The sequence below is a fragment of the Thalassophryne amazonica genome, chromosome 7 (genome assembly GCF_902500255.1).
Source record: "Thalassophryne amazonica chromosome 7, fThaAma1.1, whole genome shotgun sequence".
Taxonomy (NCBI): domain Eukaryota; kingdom Metazoa; phylum Chordata; class Actinopteri; order Batrachoidiformes; family Batrachoididae; genus Thalassophryne; species Thalassophryne amazonica.
The window spans coordinates 106135503-106161121 of record NC_047109.1 but is presented as its reverse complement, the minus strand read 5'-3'; the positions used below and the strand labels follow the sequence as shown (position 1 = coordinate 106161121).

At 41.4% G+C, this 25619-nt stretch overlaps 1 protein-coding gene across 2 annotated transcripts in view; it reads right to left on the bottom strand.

Annotated features, from left to right (window-relative positions):
• Positions 1–335: 335 nt before the first annotated feature.
• Positions 336–25619, bottom strand: part of entpd3 (ectonucleoside triphosphate diphosphohydrolase 3) — a 31173-nt gene continuing 5889 nt past the window's right edge. The window contains exons 2-11 of one of the 2 annotated variants that reach the window (XM_034175278.1): positions 13058–13195; positions 11697–11814; positions 11360–11519; positions 9121–9280; positions 7819–8046; positions 7139–7402; positions 6954–7064; positions 5054–5191; positions 2448–2544; positions 1497–1626 (exon numbers count right to left, since the gene is read on the bottom strand). In XM_034175278.1, coding sequence (XP_034031169.1) covers positions 2488–2544; positions 5054–5191; positions 6954–7064; positions 7139–7402; positions 7819–8046; positions 9121–9280; positions 11360–11519; positions 11697–11814; positions 13058–13192 — 1371 coding nt within the window. In that variant the 5' untranslated portion in view covers positions 13193–13195 and the 3' untranslated portion in view covers positions 1497–1626; positions 2448–2487. Of the gene's footprint in view, positions 1627–2447; positions 2545–5053; positions 5192–6953; positions 7065–7138; positions 7403–7818; positions 8047–9120; positions 9281–11359; positions 11520–11696; positions 11815–13057; positions 13196–25619 lie in introns of both variants that reach the window. The other variant, XM_034175277.1, reaches the window with a different exon arrangement.

The window sequence follows — 25619 nt, the reverse complement described above, 5'->3', positions numbered from 1 at the left end:
CACCTGTTGCTACAAATATTTGCGCACACCAGCGGCTGAAAGTGTGCGCTGTGCGAGGGTGTTTTTTTATGGTGTGTGCTTTTAATTTTTTAAATACGTCCATCTCATTGTTGATTTCAGGCATTTTCCCACACCATTTACAGGCCAGCGACAGTAGCGCAATGGTAAAGTTTCAGGCTGGCATGTATGTTTTTTTGTTTGTTTTCCACAGCAGCGGCGCAATGTGGTTCCACCAGTACCACCTGGTTTTTATTTTGTATTTATTCCACAGCAGCGGCGCAATGTGGTTCCACCAGTACCACCTGGTTTTTATTTTGTATTTATTCCACAGCAGCAGTGCAATGTGGTTCCACAGGTACCAGCTGGTTTTTATTTTGTGTTTATTCCACAGGAGCAGCGCGATGTGGTTACACATGGTCCAGTTGCTCGCACTGTGTTTGTGCATGAGCATGCAGGACACCTTTGCAGCAGGATCGTACACACCTGCCCGTCGGCGCAATGTTTTTGTGATTCGTTAATTTGAACTGTTTCGTGCTGTTTCGCCGTAATTCAGCCAAATTCGCACTGTGTGTGAAGGGGCCCTAAACAATCTTGATCATATATTTCCTCTGTTCGGAGTTCTCTTCTTATGGTCAGTGCATGAATCCCAATCAGGGTCTCCAGGAAGAATGGTGCAGCTATGGTTGGGCAGATTTCCTCAAACAATGCTGCTTAACTCCGTCATCGAATCTTAGTTACAGTGAACAAACCACCTTCAGGGTAAGTTTGACCAGACATATGTGTCTGTGAAAACAATCCAGCAACTGTTTTAAAGAACGAAGAAATACAGGATCCAGCTAAAACAATAATCCACAGATGGAGAATGGGCTTTTTTTAACACTGATTTATCGTATCACAACATAAAACTAATGGTAATCAGTGAATGAATCCTTTTTTGTAACAATAAAGACAAGTTGAGACGAGTTGTGATTCTGTTTTGATGGTGTCTGTGGTGTGAAATTACACATTGTGGTGGATTTATGGTACTTTTTCCAAACTCAGTCGTATTTGTTGTTTCAGAACCCGATTCGATTACAGCTTCGAAGAATTTACAGCATATTTGATGTAGTGGAACTTGGTACAATCTGCAAAATGTAAAAAAAAAAAAAAAAAAAAAAAAATGTGTGTCATCGCATTACTTTCCGAGTCTCCCTGAGATACAAAATAAAATCTTTTTAGAGCCGTGTGGAGGAACATCGGCGGCCAGCTTGGCTCAGAGACACACAAGTGAACCGGCAGGATTTCGTTTTCGGTATTTCTAATCTAACAGAACTAGAAGGCAGGTAAATGAAAACATTCAGTACGTGCTACTGCAGTACTGTCCAAATACCTGCAGGCGTACAGCAGTGATCAAAGCTTCACTCTGACAAAGACGTTCCTTTCGGGACTCATGTCCCGTCAGTAGCAGGTGCGGATGAGAATGATGAACAGGCAGATGACAGTTATGATGGTTAGTGCTGAGAAGAGAAAGATGAGGCCGGCAAACAAGGGGTCAGTCAGCGGCGGAATTTCTTTCACCTCAGACGGGATCATGTTGGACATGCTGAGCATGTAGCCCAAACTCCATCCGACGCTGGTTTCCTTTACCTGAAGACAACACAAGAAAACATCCAGTTTGAAGTTGCTCTGTGAAATCATGCACACAGCACTGTTAGTCGTTGCCAGGTGTCTAATCCCAGCATACCACTTTGCGTGCCAAGAGAAGTCGAAAATATGAAACTGCCATAAAGAAAGACAAGTTAATCCCTCGTGCCAATGATGAGTCACATCAGCCATCGAAAATCCCCGTTAAAAAAAAAGAAATGTGTTGTTTTTGTTGCAGAGTCGCAGACACCCAGAAGGCAATAACGGGCACACTAACCCTGTTGTTGGTAGGAGGAGTGGAAATCATGAACATTGGTAGCTGTGGAGGAAAGATGCTTTCATACAGTCTAAAAGGGTAACTAAACCCCCATTCAGTTTAGAAACTATGGGGCCTTTTTAAGAGCTGCTATTGTGTCTTCTCTCATGACTCACAAGGATCAGACTGAGCAGAAACGCCTCTCTTTAGAAGACCATAGAAAATTTCACTCTATATCCTCGGGGCACATTATCTGCTATTCAGTCTGACCTCAACAACTTATGTGCAGATGATCTGTATTTCAGACATCTGTTCATAATTACTCTTAATGGGTGGCCTCGATGTTCATTTTAAATGATGCCAAACGCCTTTGTTGAACATAAGAGGCTGTTGCTCAAAACACCACAGTAGAGGCACAATGCCTGTCTGTTTCCTGGGTTCTCACTGGTGCATTCTAATGCTCTTTTGAGCTTTTTTTTTTTTTTTTTATCTTCAGGCAATAATGAACAGTGGTTACTTGAATGAGACTGACGGACAAAAGAGAGCCAGGAGTGTGTTTTGTTCCCACCCTTTTGGCCACAGGCATCAGTTATCTGTTGATCTGCACGTCAGGCCAAGTTGGAAATCCCTCTGTCGGTATACATTTCCACAGTCTGACTGCCTGCCTGTTGGAGAGCAGGTATGGTGTTCATGACGCTTTTTGTTACATAATCTTAGTACAACAAAGACCTGATTATTTAAGTAACTAAAAAAAACCTACAGTCCATAATACAGCAAACAAAGCAGATGGCACTTCACATCAGTGAGCACCAACTGCAAAAATAGACGAGCTGCAGAAAATTAGTGGTACGGAGAAGAAAACCTGCACGTGCATAGAATGTGATGTGCTGGTGGATGTAGAAGTGGCTAGACGGTCATGGATCAGGTGTGCAACCAATGCAAAACAGCTTTGTTTACAGTTGCGCACTGGTGGCGCGTTTGCCTTAAAGGACTGCTGCAGACTTCATCCAAGCAAGCTCATATAAACACGGTGGAAGCACATCAGCGTCAACACTTCTTTGGACAACCTGCCCTCAGCAGTCAAACAAAGGAGCCTGTTCTCCGAGAAAGGGTCATTTAATGTGAGGATTCCGATGTCCCGACGAGATGAGTGCAGTTCTCTCTACCCCCATTCAGTTGAACTACCTCTCTCTTTACTGCACAACTCTTTCTACCCCGGACTTTAACACCTCACTCGTGGAATTGAGCTCCTCCAGCGAAGAAAACCCACGTAAGTTTTGTCTTTACGTAAAAATACAGAAATCAGTGTCTTTTCAATTTAAAAAGTAAAGATATGCATGTACACACTGCCTTTAAAGCAGAATATTGTTGTTAGATGATAACAGTACAACAGTACATTTTATTATAGGCTAAAACTAATATTTTTCTTGTAATCTTATTGTGATGAGCGATTATTGCAATACCAAAAAAATAGCCTCCAGGTTAAGAATACTTATGTTTTATAGTGAGTAAATTTTACACATTATTTTGTTCAGATGAACAATTTATATCTTTATTTGCCAGTTAAAATAAGCTAACTTTAAGAATCATATTTTTGTTGAATGAAAGTGAAACACGATAGGGAGCTCATCTCGACATACATAACTGTCGATTTATGCTACAAGGAGCTCATCTCGACATACGTAACTGTCGATTTACACTACGAGCAGCTCATCTCGACATACATAACTGTCGATTTATGCTACGAGCAGCTCATCTCGACATACATAACTGTCGATTTACGCTACGAGCAGCTCATCTCGACATACGTTCTGTCGATTTACGCTACAAGCAGCTCATCTCGACATACATAACTGTCGATTTACGCTACAAGCAGCTCATCTCGACATACTAACTGTGGATTTACGCTACGAGCAGCTCATCTCGACATACATAACTGTCGATTTACGCTACGAGCAACTCATCTCGACATACATAACTGTCGATTTACGCTACGAGCAACTCATCTCGACATACATAACTGTCGATTTACGCTACGAGCAGCTCATCTCGACATACGTTCTGTCGATTTACGCTACGAGCAGCTCATCTCGACATACATAACTGTCGATTTACGCTACGAGCAGCTCATCTCGACATACATAACTGTCGATTTACGCTACAAGCAGCTCATCTCGACGGAACACCGGCAAACAAGTTTGGTGACGTTCATTTGTTGTTGTTTCATGCATATGCAAAGATATGATGTTAGAAAAGTTGGTCATAATCCTGAAAATAAAAAATATCTCTTCACCCAGCCTACTGATGCCACTGAACACCTACTGTAGGTCTCAGTAGGGCTCAGTCCATGAGACTGGAGCAGCTGTTAAAGTTTAAGTGTTGGAAAATTTTGACAGTCAGTTTTCTCCCTTCATTGCTGTAACAACAAACTGTCTTTTGGATGATGTATGCAGTCTTAACAACTCAAAATGATTGATCATCTCATCGTCTTCTGTGTTGTGCAATAAAAGAGACAAAACAGGTAATTATAAAAACAATATAGTACGGCTGAAGTGCTTCATTCTGACATCTTTGAGTTGATCGCCAGCCCAGAAGTCGTCACACAACAAGAGATGAAATTAGCATTTTCCATGTACCCACCTCCTCCTCATTACTACAAACATCCAGAATCTCAGTTTTGAACCTAAATGACATGAAATGATGTTGATATTTTGTTTGAAGAAATTTACAGTTACAGATTTGCCTTCAATAAACTGCAACGTTTCTGTCATGTATTGGTGTCGATCTTGGTGTGTACTTGCCCTGCACACCCTTAGTGCACCATCACCACATCCCATCATGCATCGTGCAATAGTTTTGTTAAATCCCTTGAATTAAACCTAGACATTTGCACTACAAGCACATCTTGAATGTTTCACCTAAACTCCATTGTGATGGTGTGCAGCAGCAAAATTACAAAAATGTTCACTGGCCAATAACTTCTGGACCTAAACATATAATCAACCAATGAAGAGCTGTCTGTGTTTGATTAATGTCTCCTCATTGTGATAGTTACAACCTCAGTGGATGAAGATCCTTTCAGCATAGTTCTGCTCAGTTTAATCAGCCACATTATGAGAAAATATCCATTTTTCTGTCCAGGCGCTTGTTAATGAATTATGTTTTCTAGCAAACCTCTCTTTGGAAGTTGATGTTTTTCCATGTCTTGTCGTCAAACTTGTAGCCATCTGTCAGCAACGTGAAGATGTAGTGAGCATCAGTGCAGTAGTTGTGAAGGAATCTCTCAGCGATCTTTGGCCTTTCTTCCTTCAACTGAAAGTGAGAGAAGCAAAGTTTAGCAGGTCAGTCAGGTCGGGTCACGCCTGTGACATCATTCTCATGCATGTGCACACCAACATAACGGCTGAGTTCACCATTGCTGTTAGCATTTGAATGATAAACTCGTCAACAATTCTTGGAATGGACGAAATTATGTCCAATGTTTCAACATACGTGACAGTGTTAGACCTAGACTCAGGAAAAATCCGTCACCAAGCTCTATCCCTGGAAGTGACGCTGCATCAAATTCTTTTCTTACACACTCAGTCAAGTCTCTCACCCAAAATGCTACTTTCTAGCTCATTATGTGCACTCTGCGTCCACTCAGTTTGGCACAGTGCAGATACTTATCAACGTGCATCAACTTGTCAAACGTGGAAACTAATTGTGTGTTGTGTGCACACAGTAGCATTTCAAGTGCTCAATAAAACATGGCCTCATTACATTTTTTTTTTTCTCGCTCCAGAACTCTGCAGCAGTCACAGATGGGGAAACCAGATGTGTACATGTTATGTGGTGTTCTGTGGTTCTTCTACAACATGCTCCTACATTACACTGATGCATTTGTAATATTGCAGTATTGCATCACATCATCCTGTCGTATATGTTTGGCTTTAGCTCTACAAGGAGTGGTGGAAGCCTTTTTAACTTATTTCCAGTGACTTCTGGAGTTCATCAGAGATGTGTTCTGGCTTCTACACTGTTCAGTGCTTGCAGGGACTGGGTGTCGGTGGGGTTGTGGAGAACAATGGCCTATGTGCCTTTTTAGCATGGAAAGATTCACTTGAGCTTGACTTAGATTGTGGTGTGATCTTTGCAGAATCAATAGCACAGCACTTGAGAAGCTGAGCGAAGTGTCAGAGTGTCTGAGTTTGTGATTGTCCTGGATCAAGGCTAAGATCCACACTTTCAATGATTTCCCAAACTCGCTTGGCCATCAAATGTGTGTGGTGGTAGTGCTGAACTTGTAGAGAGATTCACTTATTTCAGCAGTGACATTCATGCCTCTGTGTCCTCTCTCTTTGAGGTTGAGATATGCGTGGGAAGACCTTATGATTGCATGTGGCTCCTGGAATGGTATTTGGTGATGCTGATTGCTTTGCAGATGAATACCAGTCCAGGAGCCATTTTCATGATGCAGTCAGGTTTAGGCCACTACTTTAACCCTAACTCAACGATAACCCCAACAGCCCCCCCGCTTCCACCCACACCACCCCAAATTTTGTAATGCCATCAAAAAATAACAGATTAAATCATTTTTCGTTATGCCATCACAAACTTGACATGAGCTTGGGTTGTGGATACCACTCGAAGGACTTTGGGGAAATTATACAATTTCTTAGCGAGACTCAGATAAGGAGTATTGCTTGTGTAGTGAGGGAACATCAACTACAACATTTTGACTGCGTGGTACATAATCCAGTGCCTCAGTGTTGAGGAGTCCTGCAAAAGAAAAGGGCAAGGGCACACCCACATTTCACTTGGGAATTTGGAGTGGACCAATTGTCTGTGCAGATGCCCACTATCTAGGAGCTCAGGAGGCTACATGGTGGATTCAGGGAAAGGACATCATTGGCACATGCTCCAAGAACACATTTGAAGTAAACTGCTCTGTCCTTCACTTCCTTTCTGTGTTCCTTCCTTCACTTTTTCCACCCATTCTCCTGTTCCACTTTTTATCATTGCCCACAGATTTCCTGCCTTTGTTTTGTTATCTCATATCCTCTGTAGCTGTTGGCCACTTTTTAGTCCTTACCACTGTCCAGCGTGTCTGACAGAATTCCTTGATTGCGTTGTTAAAATCATTCAGTTCTGAGGAGCCGTTCATCAGCAGAGCCCTCGATGTGAAGTAGAATCCTGCATATGCCTGGTACAAACAGGACAAACATTTAGCATGAGATACCAGCTGCTTGTATGGCCCATGTATGTTCTATGTGTTACCATAAAATTTCCAGTGACTTGTGGCTGCTCAACTCCGTTGAAGGAGCAGTTCTTTGTGGAGCAAGTCCTGAAGTCAAATATGGACTTTACGATCCTTCTGCACTTGTCTGAGTTTGGTGATCCCACCAGGAAATATTCTTGATCTGGTTTGTAGTCGCTTGGCTTCTTTATGCAAACTGTGTTATAAATTTTTGAGGCAGTTATGGTGGTGTTGAAACCTTCAGCGTAACAGGGGTTGGAAATGTAGGATGGATCGTGTGATTCCTGGAGTGTTAAGAGGAGGAAGAAATGATAAGAATGAACATATGCTGGATGGTAGGCAACATTAGAGCATAATACTCCTTTTGCCATCACTATTAGTGTTAAGGATATCAGAAATAATGCTTTTCTTCCAGACCTTTTTGACGATGTTCACAGCCTGGTCAATAAACTTAATGACATAATGCATCACTAATTGGTTTCTCTTTGCCTGCTAACAGCTCAGGGACAGCCATGTTTAATTCACTGATCAATTCTTAACTAGCCATTAATGGATTTTTGCTTTCACATGCATGTCGTCACTTGTACTGTGCATAAACGCAAAAATAAAGTCTGGAGAAAGCGCCATAGCAATTTAGTGGAACATGTGCATGGTTTCTCCTTTGCACACATGTGATAAAATACAAAGAGAAGCTGTGTACCTGAATTATTTTGTCCATAATCTTTTTCTCAGCCTCATTCTTGCCATAGCAGAGATAACTGTGTGTGTAGACGTTGTAAGGGTAACCGTACAGTTTAACAGGCAGGAAGTCGGGTCCTGAGAGGCCATCTTGGACTGCAAAGGCAATCTGGGTTGATGCTCCACCAAGGTCCATAGAACCAACTGTCTCTGCCCCTTTAGGCCGTACATAGGCATTCAGTATGTTTTTCTGTAAGCACAAAGAATATAGTATGAGGTATGACTTCTTTTCAATCTAGGATAATTTATTCTGAAAGTAATTTCTTATCATTATTATGTGGGGTAATTTTAATAGCAAAGTAGGAGATGCGACATGCAGCATGGGAATCAAACTGTTGGAATTGTCTCAGGAGTAGATGAGTCAGCATAGAAGGGTGACATCCAAAGACTGCATGGTGTTTGGAAAACAATCTGGGAATGAACTCCACTAAAACAACAGTACTAGCAGTGGAATTCAGGAAGGACAGTTCAGATGCAAATCCACTTTACATCTGGTGTCTGTGTGGACATTGTGCCTGTTTTTTTATTCCTGGGCGCAGAGACACACACTTCACTGAAGAGCTCTCCTAAACTTGCCAACACTACAGTGGTAGTCAAGAAAGCAGATCACCGACTCTACTTCTTGAGGATCCTCAAGAGAAACAACCTGCAAGAGAAGCTGCCGGTTTCCTTCTACCGCTGCTCCACTGAGGAGGTGTGTTGTTGTGTGGTGTCCAACCTGCACTGCAGCTGACAGAAAACCTTTTCAAAGGGTCTTCACCCAGAAGATCATCACCCTCACTGGAGGACTTATTCAGATCCTGCTGCCTCGGAGAGCAGCCAATATTCTGAAAGACCCCTCCAACCTCAGATATCAACTGTTCCACCTGATGACCTCTGACCAGATACTAACGGGCCATCAAAGCGCGGACAAACAACATTTAAAACAGTTTCTTCCTCACAGCCACACGTGAACTGAACTCACAAACACTGACATGATCTATCTGCACAGCACCTTTATATTTTATTTATCATGTACATATTCCATTTCAAACACTCCTGTGAAAATGTGTAATAACGACATCACTATTTTGTACCACCTTAAGCTGAAGGAGTTTCCTTATTTTTAGGTGTACCTTGTTGTTTTTGTAACTAATTATAAATAGTATTACTTGTGAATGCCCAAGCAGGGCTGCTGCTCTTTTAGTTGTATTGTATTGTCTTCTATTCTAAATATCTGGCTGGGTGACTGGATTTGATGGATGGGCAGATGGCTTAGTCTTACCTCCAAGAAGTTTCCCATGAGGTAGTTGACAGTGATCCACCCATAAAGGCCTTCTTCCTGACCAGTGATTATGGAAGCATTTTGGAATTTGAAGGGCAATGACGTTAGGTAGGCTTGGAGACTTTCCAGTATCTTTTTGGACCTCTGCTCATTCGAGTCCCTACGTGTTCATAGAAGGAACAACCACCTGTCAGTGAATTTCTACATTTGCTTCCTGCACTTTGTTGGATGACTCACAATCTAATTAACCAATTTTCACAAAGCCTGGTGAAACGGTTGTGCCTCACATGGAATAGAAAACCATAATATTTTTGGTTTATATCTGCATCGAGGGACAGAGTGCAGATCCTTGAGAAAAATTACATTAAGTCTCAGTCATCTCAAACGTGCAGGCTCTTTTCTTCTTCCCAGAACAAAGTAACACACAGCACAGTTTAAGGATCATTGCTAGTTTCTACACAAATGCACTTGTCATTTTAATGACCAGTGTCACATTTTTAAATAGCATGTTACCTTTTTTGTCATTACTCTTCCATGGTCACTCAATGCGAACTGCATACCTCAAACAGATCAACCACACAGTACTGTTAATGCAAATGAAGTTCAATACGTACCGAAATCATCCCCTGATTTGTCTAAAGAAAGGCGACTGTGAAATCCTTCTATTTATTTTAACCAATTATTTTCTAAACAGTTAACATAATTTGTATCACCAGTAAGAACAGCTTCATGATGAAGTGATAAAGACGATTTTCTTTAAAAGAAGCCGTGAAAGTTCAGTTACAATTTGCTAGAAGGTACATATGAGATGCAAGCCTAGATTTGATATTTTGGTGAAAGAAAATCCTCCTCTGTACCACTTCATCATGAAGCTGTATAACTGGGGATACAAAATGCAAAACAAGCACTATACACAATTTCTACAATGACAACCATAGAAGTCTACAACTTTTTCAAGGTTGCCTGGGTGTCTTGGTGGCTTTCCTCACTCTTCTTGCACAGTCACTCAGTTTTTGAGAACTGTCTACTCCACACAGATTTACCATAGAGTGTCATACTGTTTGTATATGTTCATAATTGATGTAAATAAAAGTCCAAGACATGTTCAGTGGTTTGGAAATGTTCATGTATCCATCCCCTGAATTGTCTGAAGAAAACTGATTTACAGGTATTATACCAAAGGTGCCCATTACTTATGCAACCATCATTATCACCTGCATTGTTCAGGTGTGATTTTGGTCCATTCTTTCACACAAATAGTCTTCAAATCTTGAAGGATCTGTGGACCTCTTCTATGAACGCTGATCTTTAGTTTTGTTTGTTTGTTTTTTTTCCCAGTAGATTTTCTGTTGGATTCCAGTCAGGTGATTGACTGGACCATTCTAGCAGTTTTATGTTCATTCTCTGAAACCATTGAGAGTTTCCTTGGCTGTGTGTTTGGGATCATTGTCTTACTGAAATGTCCACCCTCTCTTCATTTTCATCATCCTGGTAGATTTTTATCAGGAATAGCTCAGTATGTTTTTCCATTCAATTATATGAAGTTTGTCTGTGCCGTATGGTGGAAAAACAGCCCCGCACTATGATGTTCCACCTCCAAACATCAATGTTGGTGTGGGAGTTTTGGGGTGTTGTGCAGTGACATGTATGGTGTATGTTATGGCCTCCAAAGAGTTAATTTTTGGTCTCATCTGACCAGACTATATTCTCCCAGTTCAACAGTGGAGTCTTGTGTGGTGAGTATGTAAAAAAGGCCATGGTGGTTGATACATTACTTACTGTTTTCTTTGAAACTATTGTACTTGCTAATTCCAGGTCTTTCTGAAGCTCTCCTCAAGAGGCAGGATTGCTTTCTAATTACTGATAGATTTCAGGTGGTATCCTGGTTTTCCAAGTGTTTTGCACCTCCCTTTCTTCATGTGTTCAATACTTTTTTCCTGTGTCATTTCACATTATTACATATAACTTAACTTTTGGACATGTATGGTTAGATTTCTTTGTATGTGTGTATTACTTGGCTTGTTACTGACATCTAGTGAAAACTTCATGTCAGTAGCCCTTTAAAAATATATTTATTGAGAAAAATGGTGACGTGTTCAACACTTATTTTACTCACTGTGTAATACATACACACACACACACACCCCACAAATGAGGTTTAAATCACTTTGAGCTTTCCTGTTACCTTGTTTATTCAAAGATGAGAGAAACCTCAAGTACATATTTAAGTCTTTCTTACTGCAGTAGTCTCATTCCAGCTGTGGCTCCCAGGAAGAGAAGTGTTGTTTGGTGTTTTTCGACAGGAATAGCTTCCTTGATTTCCTCCATGCAGTTCCTGAAGCCACCCCATATTTCCTCGTCTATCTTGGCATTAGTATGCATTTCTGAGATACCCGGACCTACAGCCACAAGGTCAAACTTTTAAGTAATTATTTAACTACTAAGGCATGAAGCAAATCCCAGAGGATACATTAATGTCAATGGAGTAAATAAATAAACTAAACGTTCTGTCAGCTTTTTCTCCTTATATTTTTTTCCTTCATCATGCTGCATTTTGTACATTCTAAACAACTCACCTTTGACTTTGCAGTTCCGTTTCTCTTCCACAACTCCTGTGTCATTCTGCTTCTCACCCGGCCACTCATACAAGAACACGTTGGAGCGAGAGGAACCTGCATCAATCACTATGCCATACTGAAGACAGATGAGGAGAAAGAGTTGTTTCTATGATGGCTGAAGAAAAAAACCTACTCGGAAATGGACAGATTAGCAAATACAAAAAAAACAAAAAACAAAAAAACAATTCAGCAATAGGTAGTTGCATCAAAAAAATATCTAGCAAATTGAGAAAATACTTACAAACACAGAAAACAAACAAATACAAGCTATTGTACATGCAACAACAAATAGGTTGACATTTTTCATCCTGGAATCCATTTGACAATGTTTTTCTGTTAATATTTTCACTTGGGACAAAAAACAGTTTAATTGGTTTGAAAGGCTACTCAGCAAGACTGTAATGGCACGTGGCAAGTTAAAAACACTCCTAAAGATAGTTGTGGTTTTATTTACAATGCAGTGAACAGTGGAAGTCAGTAAAACTCCTCCGTGCAGAAACCTCTTTTTGTGTTGCTGGTACTTCTGTTGTGTTGTGTTTATTTGCCACATGTTTGCTTTAGAATGCATTGCACAAATTTGCACATTGCCAAATTAAATTGTTGCATGTGCTGCTATAAAATTTGTGTTTTCTGTGTTTGCATTTATTGTATTTTCTGGAGAATAATTTATTTATTTATTTATTTATTTATTTTTATTTATTTATTTATTTTTTAACTGATTTGGAAGCCTGTGACTTATACTGAGGTGTGACTTACAGTATATACTGAAAAATCATGTGTGTTATTCATAATAATTACATTAACTATTTATAGAGGACTTTCACAAGAATCAAAGCACTAAACAAAATAAACTCCAATAATAAAAGAATAAATGCCAGCAATACGAAGTACACTTCAACATACAGTAATATCTCAAATTCATTAGCTAGTAATACTGAAATATGCTGCGACTTATACTCCAGTGCAATTTATATGGGTTTTTCCTCTTCAAGAGGTCAGTTTTAACAGGCACAACGAACAGTCCTGAAAATACAGTACTCAATTTGCATGACATTTTTGATGCAACAACCTTTTGTTGAATTGATGCAGATGTTTTCTGCATTTGTTTTAATGTGGAAGTGTTGTGGCCTGTCATGGCCACCATATTTTGCTTCAGTTTGTGTAAAACCATGTATGTCACAGATGGTATTAACAAAATAGTTGGCTGTAGACCCTCCCTCCACCCACAAAGTCCACATGGCCATGAGTAAAACCTGAAAACCTTCCTATCTTGACCTCTCACATCTGACATGTTGACTGGAGATTTCTGTGATTGTTACCTCCAAGGTGTATTTTTTTGACCGCCACGTGTCTTGGATGACAGCGATGGTGACGAGGGCTGCGATGCTGGCCAACAGTAAGAGCAGCACGACTGCTATTCGACACTTGAAGCCCATTTTCTGTTTGGAACCCATTTCCTGTTAAATGAGAGGAGCCACACAGCATTCTCACTAAAAGCATTTTTGCACTTAAAATGATGACGTTTAAAAAGTGATGTTGATGATGAGCGGTAAACGGTGTACTTTATTTTTTTCAAGTAAAACGATATTGCCAGCAATACTGTCAGTATTGCTGGAGTGAGCAAAGATGAAACAACACTGTAAGCAAAAGCTGCTGTAAGTTAGAATGTTTGGTGATTATTATGCAACATGAATGTCATATTGAAGTGACACGAAAAATAAGCTGTTAGACGCAACTATGCAAAATATTTACAGCAACATTCCCTGTTGAAGTTATCAAAGAAGCAATATATGTACTAGCACTCACACAGATGCTGTCTGTAGTGCCAGGTAGGAGGGAGGATGGCTAGGCTAAGGTAAGCAGTCACCTGTATATTGGTCATTTAAAACATATGTATTTAGTGAGGAAAACATGTTTTTTACTGCCACAGGGACCCTGTCCATGCCATGAACTTCTTCTAATTGCAATTTCGTTTCATTTTCCTCTGTTCAGTGGTGACAAGAAGCACTTTACTTGATTTCTGATTGCCTTGTGCCATTACATTAGTTAGTCAGTTAGCCCATGATGGTGTTTGTGTGATGGAGCTCAGGTGGAGTCACTGTACATGTGGTAGTCAGTAAACCTCACTCCCCAACAGCTAATAGGAGTCACTGGCCACAGGGCTAGAGGCCTGAGAGTTTTGGCCTTCTGGATACAGCATCTGGCTCCCATGCCAGAGGCCGTGAGTTAGTGTCCTGAGGGAAGTTTTATATCCTCATTGAGGACAACTTTGGATGCTGTAGCTCCTCTGAAAAAGAGAGCCTTAAATCAGAAGTGCCTGACTCCGTGGTATAACTCACAAACTCGCAGCTTAAAGCAGATAACCCGCAAGTTGGAGAGGAAATGGCGTCTCACTAATTTAGAAGATCTTCACTTAGCCTGGAAAAAGAGTCTGTTGCTCTATAAAAAAAGCCCTCCGTAAAGCTAGGACATCTTACTACTCATCACTAATTGAAGAAAATAAGAACAACCCCAGGTTTCTTTTCAGCACTGTAGCCAGGCTGACAAAGAGTCAGAGCTCTATTGAGCCGAGTATTCCTTTAACTTTAACTAGTAATGACTTCATGACTTTCTTTGCTAATAAAATTTTAACTATTAGAGAAAAAAATACTCATAACCATCCCAAAGACATATCGTTCTCTTTGGCTGCTTTCAGTGATGCTGGTATTTGGTTAGACTCTTTCTCTCAGATTGTTCTGTCTGAGTTATTTTCATTAGTTACTTCCTCCAAACCATCAACATGTCTATTAGACCCCATTCCTACCAGGCTGCTCAAGCAAGCCCTACCATTAATTAATGCTTCGATCTTAAATATGATCAATCTGTCTTTATTTGTTGTGTGGGCCACCAGAAGAGGAGGTACTGCTGGCCCACCACCAGAGGGAGCCCTGCCTGAAGTGCGGGCTTCAGGCACGAGAGGGCGCTGCCGCCTCACAGGAACAGCCAAGGTGACAGCTGTCACTCATCAACTATGACAGCTGTCACCGATCATCTGCACTTCACCCCAGATAAAAGCAGGATGACACCTCCACCACGTCGCCGAGATATCGTTCTTCTAAGGAGGTAATATTCTCAGCCATAAACTAAACTGTATCTTAGTCTGAACTCTTTTTGCAGCCGCTTTCCTGTGGAGCCTTGTCCGCTGATTGGTGGTTTGTGAGAGTGCCGACGTCTTCGCCTCTCACTCTTTCCAGATAAGTGCTGAAACAGGAGCTGCACGAGTGTGTGATTTGAGGTGGAGGTGGAATTCCCACTGTTGTTGTTACTGGGTGTACACACACCCACACTTGACTGTCTTTGTTCTTCGCCAGCAGTACCAGATCCGACATGCGGAGACGGTGGCCACCTGGGGGACTCGGGACCTGGCGGCTCCAGTATCCTTCGGGTTTGGTGGCGGAGGAAATCGTGTGGTTCTGGTTCTTCTTTAGACGGACATCTCCTGTCATCGAGCCTGCCCACACGACACCTTTATCCATTGACTTTGTATCATTCTATAATCTGCTGTGTATGGTTGTGGCATTCACAACAGTAAAGTGTTCAAATTTGACTCCTTCTATTGTCTGTTCATTTGCGCCCCCTGTTGTGGGTCCGTGTCACTACACTTTCACAACATTATTAGTTGGCTATGTACCACAGGCTTTTAAGGTGGCAGTAATTAAACCATTACTTAAAAAGCCATCACTTGACCCAGCTATCTTAGCTAATTATAGGCCAATCTCCAACCTTCCTTTTCTCTCAAAAATTCTTGAAAGTGTAGTTGTAAAACAGCTAACAGATCATCTGCAGAGGAATGGTCTATTTGAAGAGTTTCAGTCAGGGTTTAGAATTCATCATAGTACAGAAACAGCATTAGTGAAGGTTACAAATGATCTTCTTATGGCCTCAGACAGTGGACTCATCTCTGTGCTTGTTCTGTTAGACCTCAGTGCTGCTTTTGATACTGTTGACCATAAAATTTTATTACAGAGATTAGAGCATGCCATAGGTATTAAAGGCACTGCGCTGCGGTGGTTTGAATCATATTTATCTAATAGATTACAATTTGTTCATGTAAATGGGGAATCTTCTTCACAGACTAAGGTTAATTATGGAGTTCCACAAGGTTCTGTGCTAGGACCAATTTTATTCACTTTATACATGCTTCCATTAGGCAGTATTATTAGACAGCATTGCTTAAATTTGCATTGTTACGCAGATGATACTCAGCTTTATCTATCCATGAAGCCAGAGGACACACACCAATTAGCTAAACTAAGAGTAGAATGGGAGGCAGAGCCTTCAGCTTTCAGGCTCCTCTCCTCTGGAACCAGCTCCCAATTCGGATCAGGGAGACAGACACCCTCTCTACTTTTAAGATTAGGCTTAAAACTTTCCTTTTTGCTAAAGCTTATAGTTAGGGCTGGATCAGGTGACCCTGAACCATCCCTTAGTTATGCTGCTATAGACTTAGACTGCTGGGGGGTTCCCATGATGCACTGAGTGTTTCTTTCTCGTTTTGCTTTGTATGCACCACTCTGCATTTAATCATTAGTGATTGATCTCTGCTCTCTTCCACAGCATGTCTTTTTCCTGGTTCTCTCTCTCAGCCCCAACCAGTCCCAGCAGAAGACTGCCCCTCCCTGAGCCTGGTTCTGCTGGAGGTTTCTTCCTGTTAAAAGGGAGTTTTTCCTTCCCACTGTCGCCAAGTGCTTGCTCACAGGGGGTCATTTTGACAGTTGGGGTTTTTCTGTAATTATTGTATGGCTTTGCCTTGCAATATGAAGCGCCTTGGGGCAACTGTTTGTTGTGATTTGGAGCTATATAAATGAAATTGATTTGATTTGATTTGAAGTGAGTGGGAGGAATCAACACAACACACAAGAGAGAAGAGTACAGCCGCTACATTTGCATACTAATTAAAAAATGCACCAGTTCATTTTGTTTTTCTCCTGAGTGAACAGATGAACTCAAAAACATCTAAAAAGACAGAGTCTATATTGAAATATGTCAAGGTCCACTTTAAAACAACAGCGTATATGAATTTAGGGTGTTCATTAGTGTATAAATTCCATGCAACAAAGTGGTTTCATGAGCTTAGAATGAGCTCTGCCTGTCTGCATGTGAACAGACCCCCTCATGGACGCCGCCATGTTACACCACCATGTTCATACAGTAGCCTAAAATGGACATACTTCATGTTTCACATTATGCAGTGCAGCTGGGAAACTGAAGACAAAACAAACAGAAACAGTGGTTGCTTCCGTATACACTGTCTACTGGTTGGTAGTGCAGGTTTGAGAACCCTCAATTTAGTGAATTTGGGATCATACATATTGATTGTCGCAAGAGAAGGCAAAGGAGTATGAATCTCCATCGCCACAGAAGGAAAAATGTGAAGGAGAAGAAATTTGTGATCTTTTGATTGCTTTCGTTAGGGATCTGTCTCCATCTCACCCTGTCCTCTGTATCTTCTTCTGTCACACCAACTACCTCCATGTCCTCACTCAGCACATCCATAAATCTCCTCTTTGGCCTCCCTGTTCTCTTCCCGCCCTTTGGCTCCATCCTCTGCATTCCTCTCCCTGTATACCCCGGATCCCTCCCTTGCACATGTCCAAGCCATCTCAATCTCGCCTTTGGATTTGTGTTCAACTCATCCTTCCTGTGCGTTTACTCTGATATGTTAACTCCTACTTCTCTCCGTCCCCATCACCCCCCCCCCCCCCCCCACCCACCCAAAAAAACACAATCTTCAGCTTCGCCACATCGAACCTATTTCTTGCCACAAATTGCTGGTCTCACTGCTAATCAGATCTTGTTAACGTTCCCTTTCACTCTTACAGATGCACAAGTGAACACAAATCATGATCAATGGTACACAGACTGCATCCATGTTGTGCTTTCATGGTTAAAGTGCTTTACAGTGACACCATTGTCAAGCTGTAAGGCACTCACTGCACATCAGAATCAACTTGGGGATTAAGGACTTTGCCCAAGGTTCAAGTCAAGTCTGGGAGCATGCACTGGTGCTGTGTTTTACCGCATGCACAACACCACGGAACCACCTTGGGTTCTGAATGGCAACCACCCAGGCAGACAGCTGGTCCTCCATGCTCTCCCTCATTTACACACACCTACTGTACTCCATCTTGATACAGACTTTTATTCCCCTTCTCTCTAGAGCATATCTCCACATCTCCAGGCTCAACTCAACCTGCTCTCTAAAGATCACGTCATCTTCAAACATCACAGTCCATGAAGAGTCGGAGCTCATCCATCACCATTGCAAGCAAGAAATGGCTCAAAGCTGATGCTTGTCTTTGTAGCTGGTGTGCACCTGTCCAGTAGGTGGCAGGAATGTATTACTTGGTTTGCCAACTGCCAATAAACCCAAAAGAAAGAATAAGTGTGTTTGCTCATGTTTTGTCAATTAGCAGAACTGAGTCATTTCTGTCAAAAGTACAGCAAAGGAATGATTATAAAAGATGCTTTTGTCCTTTCTTTCTAATCTCAAAAATATTCAAATGTCTTTATTCAGAAGGACAAACAAAGAAACACCTCTTCATGAAAAATGTCTGAAGTTCAAGTAACTACAAAAAGTAAGTTTGGGGGTGGAGAAGTTGGAAATTGTGTGTTACGTATTATCAATTTGTTGCCTTGAAACATTGAATCAGTATTGAAATGGTTTTAAACCTGTTTCAAAATGTTTTGAAACGTAGAAAGCTGCTGTCTTGTATATTTAGTGCACAGCCTGCTGGCAGACGCTTTCACAACAGAACCCTTGTGGGTATTGTAGTTTTCAGCGTTGTTTCGTTGTATTAAAGTAACTCTTCTTGTCGTACTGTGACCTCTTACAGCAGGACACAGTGTTGGAGTTTCAGCTGGTTTGTTCTGTGCAGGAGTTGAAATTATTTTTGAACTAACAATTTCAAATCTTGGAGCCAGTTTTATAACATTTTAACTGCTGTTTTGAAATGTGTGTTCCATGCAGTATGTATAGGTGGAAAACTCCTAAATTGTACCTGGACCGTATCAGAATTTTGCTACTGTGCAAGAATTCCAGGAGTCTGTAAAGGCACTGCACAGATCCAGATGCACTGCTGAAGCAATTAAAAACTAACCTTTACCCTAATCTGAACCCAAAATCAAAAGAGAAAGTCATTTGCAAGGTGTCTCAGAAACTGTGACATTAGGTTCAAACCTTATTTCAAATCCAGAAGAGGGCAGCACCCTTTCCAGAACACAGTGGCTGTTTTTACAGAACCATAAAGAAACCCCTACAGATCCATACGTGACTTCCAGTCACAGTGGATTAGTGGTTAGCACTGTTGCCTCACAGCAAGAAGGTAATGGGATTGATTCCCACCTGTGGCCTTCTGTGTGGAGTTTGTATGTTCTCCCTGTGTTTGCATGGGTTCCCTCCAGGTGCTACGGCTTCCTCCCACATCCAAAAACAAGCAGGTTAAGAGGACTGGAAACTTTAAAATTGTCCATATGTGTTTGTTTGTCTATATGTGGCCCTGTGACAGACTGGCATCCTGTCCAGGGTGCACCTCACCTCACGCCCTATGACTGCCGGGATAGGCTCCACCCCCCGCCCCTGGTGACTCTTGATTGGAGTAGATGAGTGAGTGAGTGTGACTTCCAGATTTCCAGTCACGCATGGACAACTCGATAGTTTTCAACTTCAAACATTTTCATTGCAAAACAACACCTGTAAAAATAATGTAACGTATAATTTTCAAACCAGTGATGATCCAGTTCACACACTTTTAGGTCATTCCCAGAAACTTATTGGCACAGAATGGGAAAGAAAACTGTATTCTGCACCAGCAAGTTCACATGCAGAGTGAGTCATTCTCAAGATACACATGTGACCAGAATTCATGTGCAAATAGCCTGTAATCAGGGGCGTAGGCAGAAATCATAAAATGGGTGGGCCCAGAAAAATCAGACGGGCCCAACCTTTGGGGTTGTAGGTAAGGTGAGCACACAGACGCCACACGTCAGACACAAGTACTCTTCATGGATAATGCAAGCTGCAGTGCAGCGCCCCACACACACACACACACACACACACCCACACACACACACATTCAGTGCAAGTCTGGTAGCCTACTTGGCTCGGCCTAAACCCTAAACCCAAAACATAGGTATTTAAATAAGGCATTGTTTCAAAAATGAATTCCAAGTTTAATGATGAACACATCTCAGCCAACTGCAAAGACGCTGTGTGCACAGTTACACAGACGCAAAGTGTCAGACACAAGCACCCCATGGTCAATGCAAGCAGCAACGCAACGCTTAGTCATGTAAAGTCCTTTAAAATAAAAATTCTAAATATATCCACAACATGAAAACAGGTTGGCTCGGCGGCCAAATTATGAAATTGATAAACAATGGAAACCATGGCTCGGTGGCCAAATTAAAAACCATCAGAACGGACACCAACATGATTCGTGGCAGTTGCAATATAATATTAACAATTAGGCCTATTTAGAAGAAAAAAATAATTAATGGTCTCACACTTACATTTGATGAATCCTTTTAATGCTACAGCAGGAGACGACAGGGTTTTTTGTTGAACTCTCTTATCACGTCATCATAGTCCAACGATTCGGTCAGTTCTCTTTCAAGGGAATGCACGGAGAGTGCATTCAGTCTGTGAGTCAACATGGATGTTCTGGTGGACGTTTTTATCCACTTAACAGTAGAAAACAGCCGTTCGACAGTGCATGTTGTTATTGGCATTGTGATGAGGCCCCACAGAAGACTATTTATTTGAGGAAAAATGTGGTCCCTCATTCGAATTACGTTCAAAAATAACCCGCGATAAGCGAAACCCGCAAAGTAGTCAGCGCTATTTTTTGCAATTATTATAGATGTTTTAAGGCTGTAAAACCCCTCACTACACACTTTATACACTTTTCTCAAACAGGCATTAACATTTTCTCACTTTTCTCTCCTGTGTAAACACTCTCTTTTTTCTTCTGGGCGGGAAGATTATAAACAGACACACGCAGAACACAATGCGCGTGCTCTCCCTTCGCTCACTGCCTCCGGAGGTATGGATGCGGGACCTGCAAAGAATCCAAGTCCTCTCTCGGTGGCCACGGAGCTGCGGCTGCGGTCAACATCCGCATCAAAACAGCGAGCGTAGTCTCTGGACCTGTTGCCAGATTTGGCGCAGTTCCACACAGCAGACAGGAGGTGGTGGCCCGCTGCTGCATTTACCGAGCATGCAGAAAGCGCATCGGAGGCAGTGAGAGCAATCACGGTGATGCCAACCGGTGCCGCAACCAGCCCGCCTGATAAGGACGGAGAACACAGTGCACCGTTAAAAAAAAAAGCATGCAAAATTGCACTAAAAACATCCGCGAAACTGCGAGGCCGCGAAAGGTGAACCGCGTTATACTGTACTGTACTCTGAAAATGAATTAATAAAAATCACAGAAGATGAACCAAATTTTTTTGACAAAATTTATTAATTGTCGCTCAGTGCTAATGCAACACCATATCATAGGAATACAATGAGGCAACAACAGGTGACTGTCGAGTGTCGACTCAGCCTTCTCATTGGATGGGGGCCATCCAGGCCCACCCCTGGCTACGCAAGCCTGTATTCGGTTCTTTATGGTTCCATAAATTTAGCCACTGCGTTCCAGAAATGGTACTTTCTGGAGCACAAAATCTTCCAAGCCTGTTTATACTGCACGCAGCATAGACATGTTCAGAACAGAGGGTATTGTGAGGCTCTAAGCTAAGCTCTCAGTTGCATTGCAACCTTCCAAATGACTTTCTCTTAAGTGGCTGAGGTTTTGCTAAGGGTGAAAGTTGAGTCTGTGCAGTGAATTGAACACTGCTGATTGTTATTCTCAGTTCCTTGGATATCTTTTTATATCCCATTCCTGTTTTATGCAGTTCAATTACCTTTTCCCACAGATCCTTTGACAATTCTTTTCCACTCCCCATGACTCAGAAACCAGAAAAGTCAGTGCAGCACTGGATGTAAGATGCAAGGGTCTGTCAGGAGCCCAGAAACTCACTGACCTTTTATACATGAACACTGATTACAAGCAAACAGATGCACTTTAAACTCACTGTGAAAAGTAATCTCTACATCATGAATTAAATGAAATAATCTATATAAGCCAAAATGATGGTGTGAATAAGTAAGTGCACCCTTTAGTAGAACACATATAAACCATGACATGTACATCCAGTTTTCTTCAGACAAGTCAGGTGATGGATACATGAACATTTCCAAGACACTGATTATGTCTTGGACATTATTTACATAAGTTATGAAGAAATATAAACAGTATGGTACTCTGTCACAAATCTGTGTGAAATAGACAGTTCTCAAAAACTAAGGGACTGTACAAGAAGATCAGTGAGGAAAGCAACCAAGACACGCAGACAGCCCTGAAGAAGTTATACAACCCCTGGCAAAAATTATGGAATCACCGGCCTCGGAGGATGTTCATTCAGTTGTTTAATTTTGTAGAAAAAAAGCAGATCACAGACATGACACAAAACTAAAGTCATTTCAAATGGCAACTTTCTGGCTTTAAGAAACACTATAAGAAATCAAGAAAAAAAATTGTGGCAGTCAGTAACGGTTACTTTTTTAGACCAAGCAGAGGGAAAAAAATATGGAATCACTCAATTCTGAGGAAAAAATTATGGAATCACCCTGTAAATTTTCATCCCCAAAACTAACACCTGCATCATATCAGATCTGCTCGTTAGTCTGCATCTAAAAAGGAGTGATCACACCTTGGAGAGCTGTTGCACCAAGTGGACTGACATGAATCATGGCTCCAACACGAGAGATGTCAATTGAAACAAAGGAGAGGATTATCAAACTCTTAAAAGAGGGTAAATCATCACGCAATGTTGCAAAAGATGTTGGTTGTTCACAGTCAGCTGTGTCTAAACTCTGGACCAAACACAAACAACATGGGAAGGTTGTTAAAGGCAAACATACCGGTAGACCAAGGAAGACATCAAAGCGTCAAGACAGAAAACTTAAAGCAATATGTCTCAAAAATCGAAAATGCACAACAAAACAAATGAGGAATGAATGGGAGGAAACTGGAGTCAACGTCTGTGACCGAACTGTAAGAAACCGCCTAAAGGAAATGGGATTTACATACAGAAAAGCTAAACGAAAGCCATCATTAACACCTAAACAGAAAAAACAAGGTTACAGTGGGCTAAGGAAAACCAATCGTGGACTGTGGATGACTGGATGAAAGTCATATTCAGTGATGAATCTCGAATCTGCATTGGGCAAGGTGATGATGCTGGAACTTTTGTTTGGTGCCGTTCCAATGAGATTTATAAAGATGACTGCCTGAAGAGAACATGTAAATTTCCACAGTCATTGATGATATGGGGCTGCATGTCAGGTAAATGCACTGGGGAGATGGCTGTCATTACATCATCAATAAATGCACAAGTTTACGTTGATATTTTGGACACTTTTCTTATCCCATCAATTGAAAGGATGTTTGGGGATGATGAAATCATTTTCAAGATGATAATGCATCTTGCCATAGAGCAAAAACTGTGAAAACATTCCGTGCAAAAAGACACATAGGGTCAATGTCATGGCCTGCAAATAGTCCCGATCTTAATCCAATTGAAAATCTTTGGTGGAAGTTGAAGAAAATGGTCCATGACAAGGCTCCAACCTGCAAAGCTGATCTGGCAACAGCAATCAGAGAAAGTTGGAGCCAGAATGATGAAGAGTACTGTTTGTCACTCATTAAGTCCATGCCTCAGAGACTGCAAGCTGTTATAAAAGCCAGAGGTGGTGCAACAAAATACTAGTGATGTGTTGGAGGGTTCTTTTGTTTTTCATGATTCCATAATTTTTTCCTCAGAATTGAGTGATTCCATATTTTTTTCCCTCTGCTTGGTCTAAAAAAGTAACCGTTACTGACTGCCACAATCTTTTTTTCTTGATTTCTTATAGTGTTTCTTAAAGCCAGAAAGTTGCCATTTGAAATTACTTTAGTTTTGTGTCATGTCTGTGATCTGCTTTTTTTCTACAAAATTAAACAACTGAATGAACATCCTCCGAGGCCGGTGATTCCATAATTTTTGCCAGGGGTTGTAGGCTTCTGTGACTGCGACTGGAGAAACTGTGAGAGAAATAGTGCATGTTTTGCATTTTATCACCAGTTATCCAGCTTCATGATGAGGTGGTGTAGAGAAGGATTTTTTTTGTTTGTTTGTTTGTTTAAAGAAAACTTGAAAGTTCAGCTGTAATATGTCAGAAGGCACATCAGAGATGCAAACCTAGATTTGGTCTGTTTTGTTGAAAGAACATTCTTCTCTGTTCCACTCCACTGTGATCTGATCCAGAATGTTACCTTTCTGTTTAACTCAACTCTGCCCTTTATTGTCATTATACAAAATGTACAACAATTTTGGAGATATTCTCCTTTTTCAGTGCAAATAGATACTGTAGTTAAATAAAAACAGAAGAAAAATATAAAATAGTTATAAGAAAGTATAGGTACCAAATATATACAAGATAAAATAACAAGATAAAATCCTACAGGACTGTGCAATTGAAAATCTCTATGTACAATATAAGATTGCAAGAAAAGATAATATATATATAAAAAATTCTTAATATTCTTAATATTGGTGTTCGGTGCCAGGTTGTTTTCTGAACACCAGGTTGTTAGCCTCTGGACGTCCTCTCTATAAGCTGTGTCATCTCCCTTTGAGATCAGTCTGACTACTGTAGTGTCAAAGCAAATTTGGCAATGATGTTGTTTCTGTGGGCCGGACTGTAGTCATAGGTGTAGTTACACCTATGACACCTATGCCGGTGTAGTTACTTCCGACCAGCTGATCCTGCTGTTTTTCTCTCTGTCTGAAGCACTGACGAAAACTTTGACAGATTTTTTTTTGGTTGGGACTGTTTACACAGAGACTGCTACCTGCTGCTTTGGACTTGAACTAACAGTCTTTTTCAAGACTTTTTTACCTTTTTATTTTTATTTTTTTTTTACTTTTTTACTGTGCTCCAACGCCTAAGGAAGACCTCTAATGGTCGAAACATCGCGACGGAGCACTTTTATCAGCTAACTTTCATTAGCGTTGGCAAGCTAACTAGCTTGCTAACGCTTTCGTTTTTATTTTTTTATTTTTTTTTATTTTTATTTTATTTTGGCACCGTTGTTGTGCGTTCCCTGTGCTGCTTCATGGCCTGTTTGGTGCCTTGATTGGGGCACTCCTTCTGCTGAATCACCTCTGGATTATTTGCACATTATTCACTTTGTGTGTTTTTGGGAATCTGCTAGCTTAGTGCAGCTACTAGCTCTTAGCCGGTTTAGCATGGCGGCTTCTCCTGTCTCTCCCGTACTTTTTTGCTCTGGGTGTGAAATGTTTAGTTATTCCTCGGCCTCCTTTAGCAGTAACGGTACTTGTAATAAGTGCAGCTTATTCGTAGCTTTGGAGGCCAGGCTGGGCGAATTGGAGGCTCGGCTCCGCACCGTGGAAAATTCTACAGCTAGCCGGGCCCCTGTAGTCGGTGCGGACCAAGGTAGCTTAGCCGCCGTTAGTTCCCCCCTGGCAGATCCCGGGCAGTCGGGAAAGCAGGCTGACTGGGTGACTGTGAGGAGGAAGCGTAGCCCTAAACAAAAGCCCCGTGTACACCGCCAACCCGTTCACATCTCTAACCGTTTTTCCCCACTCGACGATACACTCGCCGAGGATCAAACTCTGGTTATTGGCGACTCTGTTTTGAGAAATGTGAAGTTAGCGACACCAGCAACCATTGTCAATTGTCTTCCGGGGGCCAGAGCAGGTGACATCGAAGGACATTTGAAACTGCTGGCT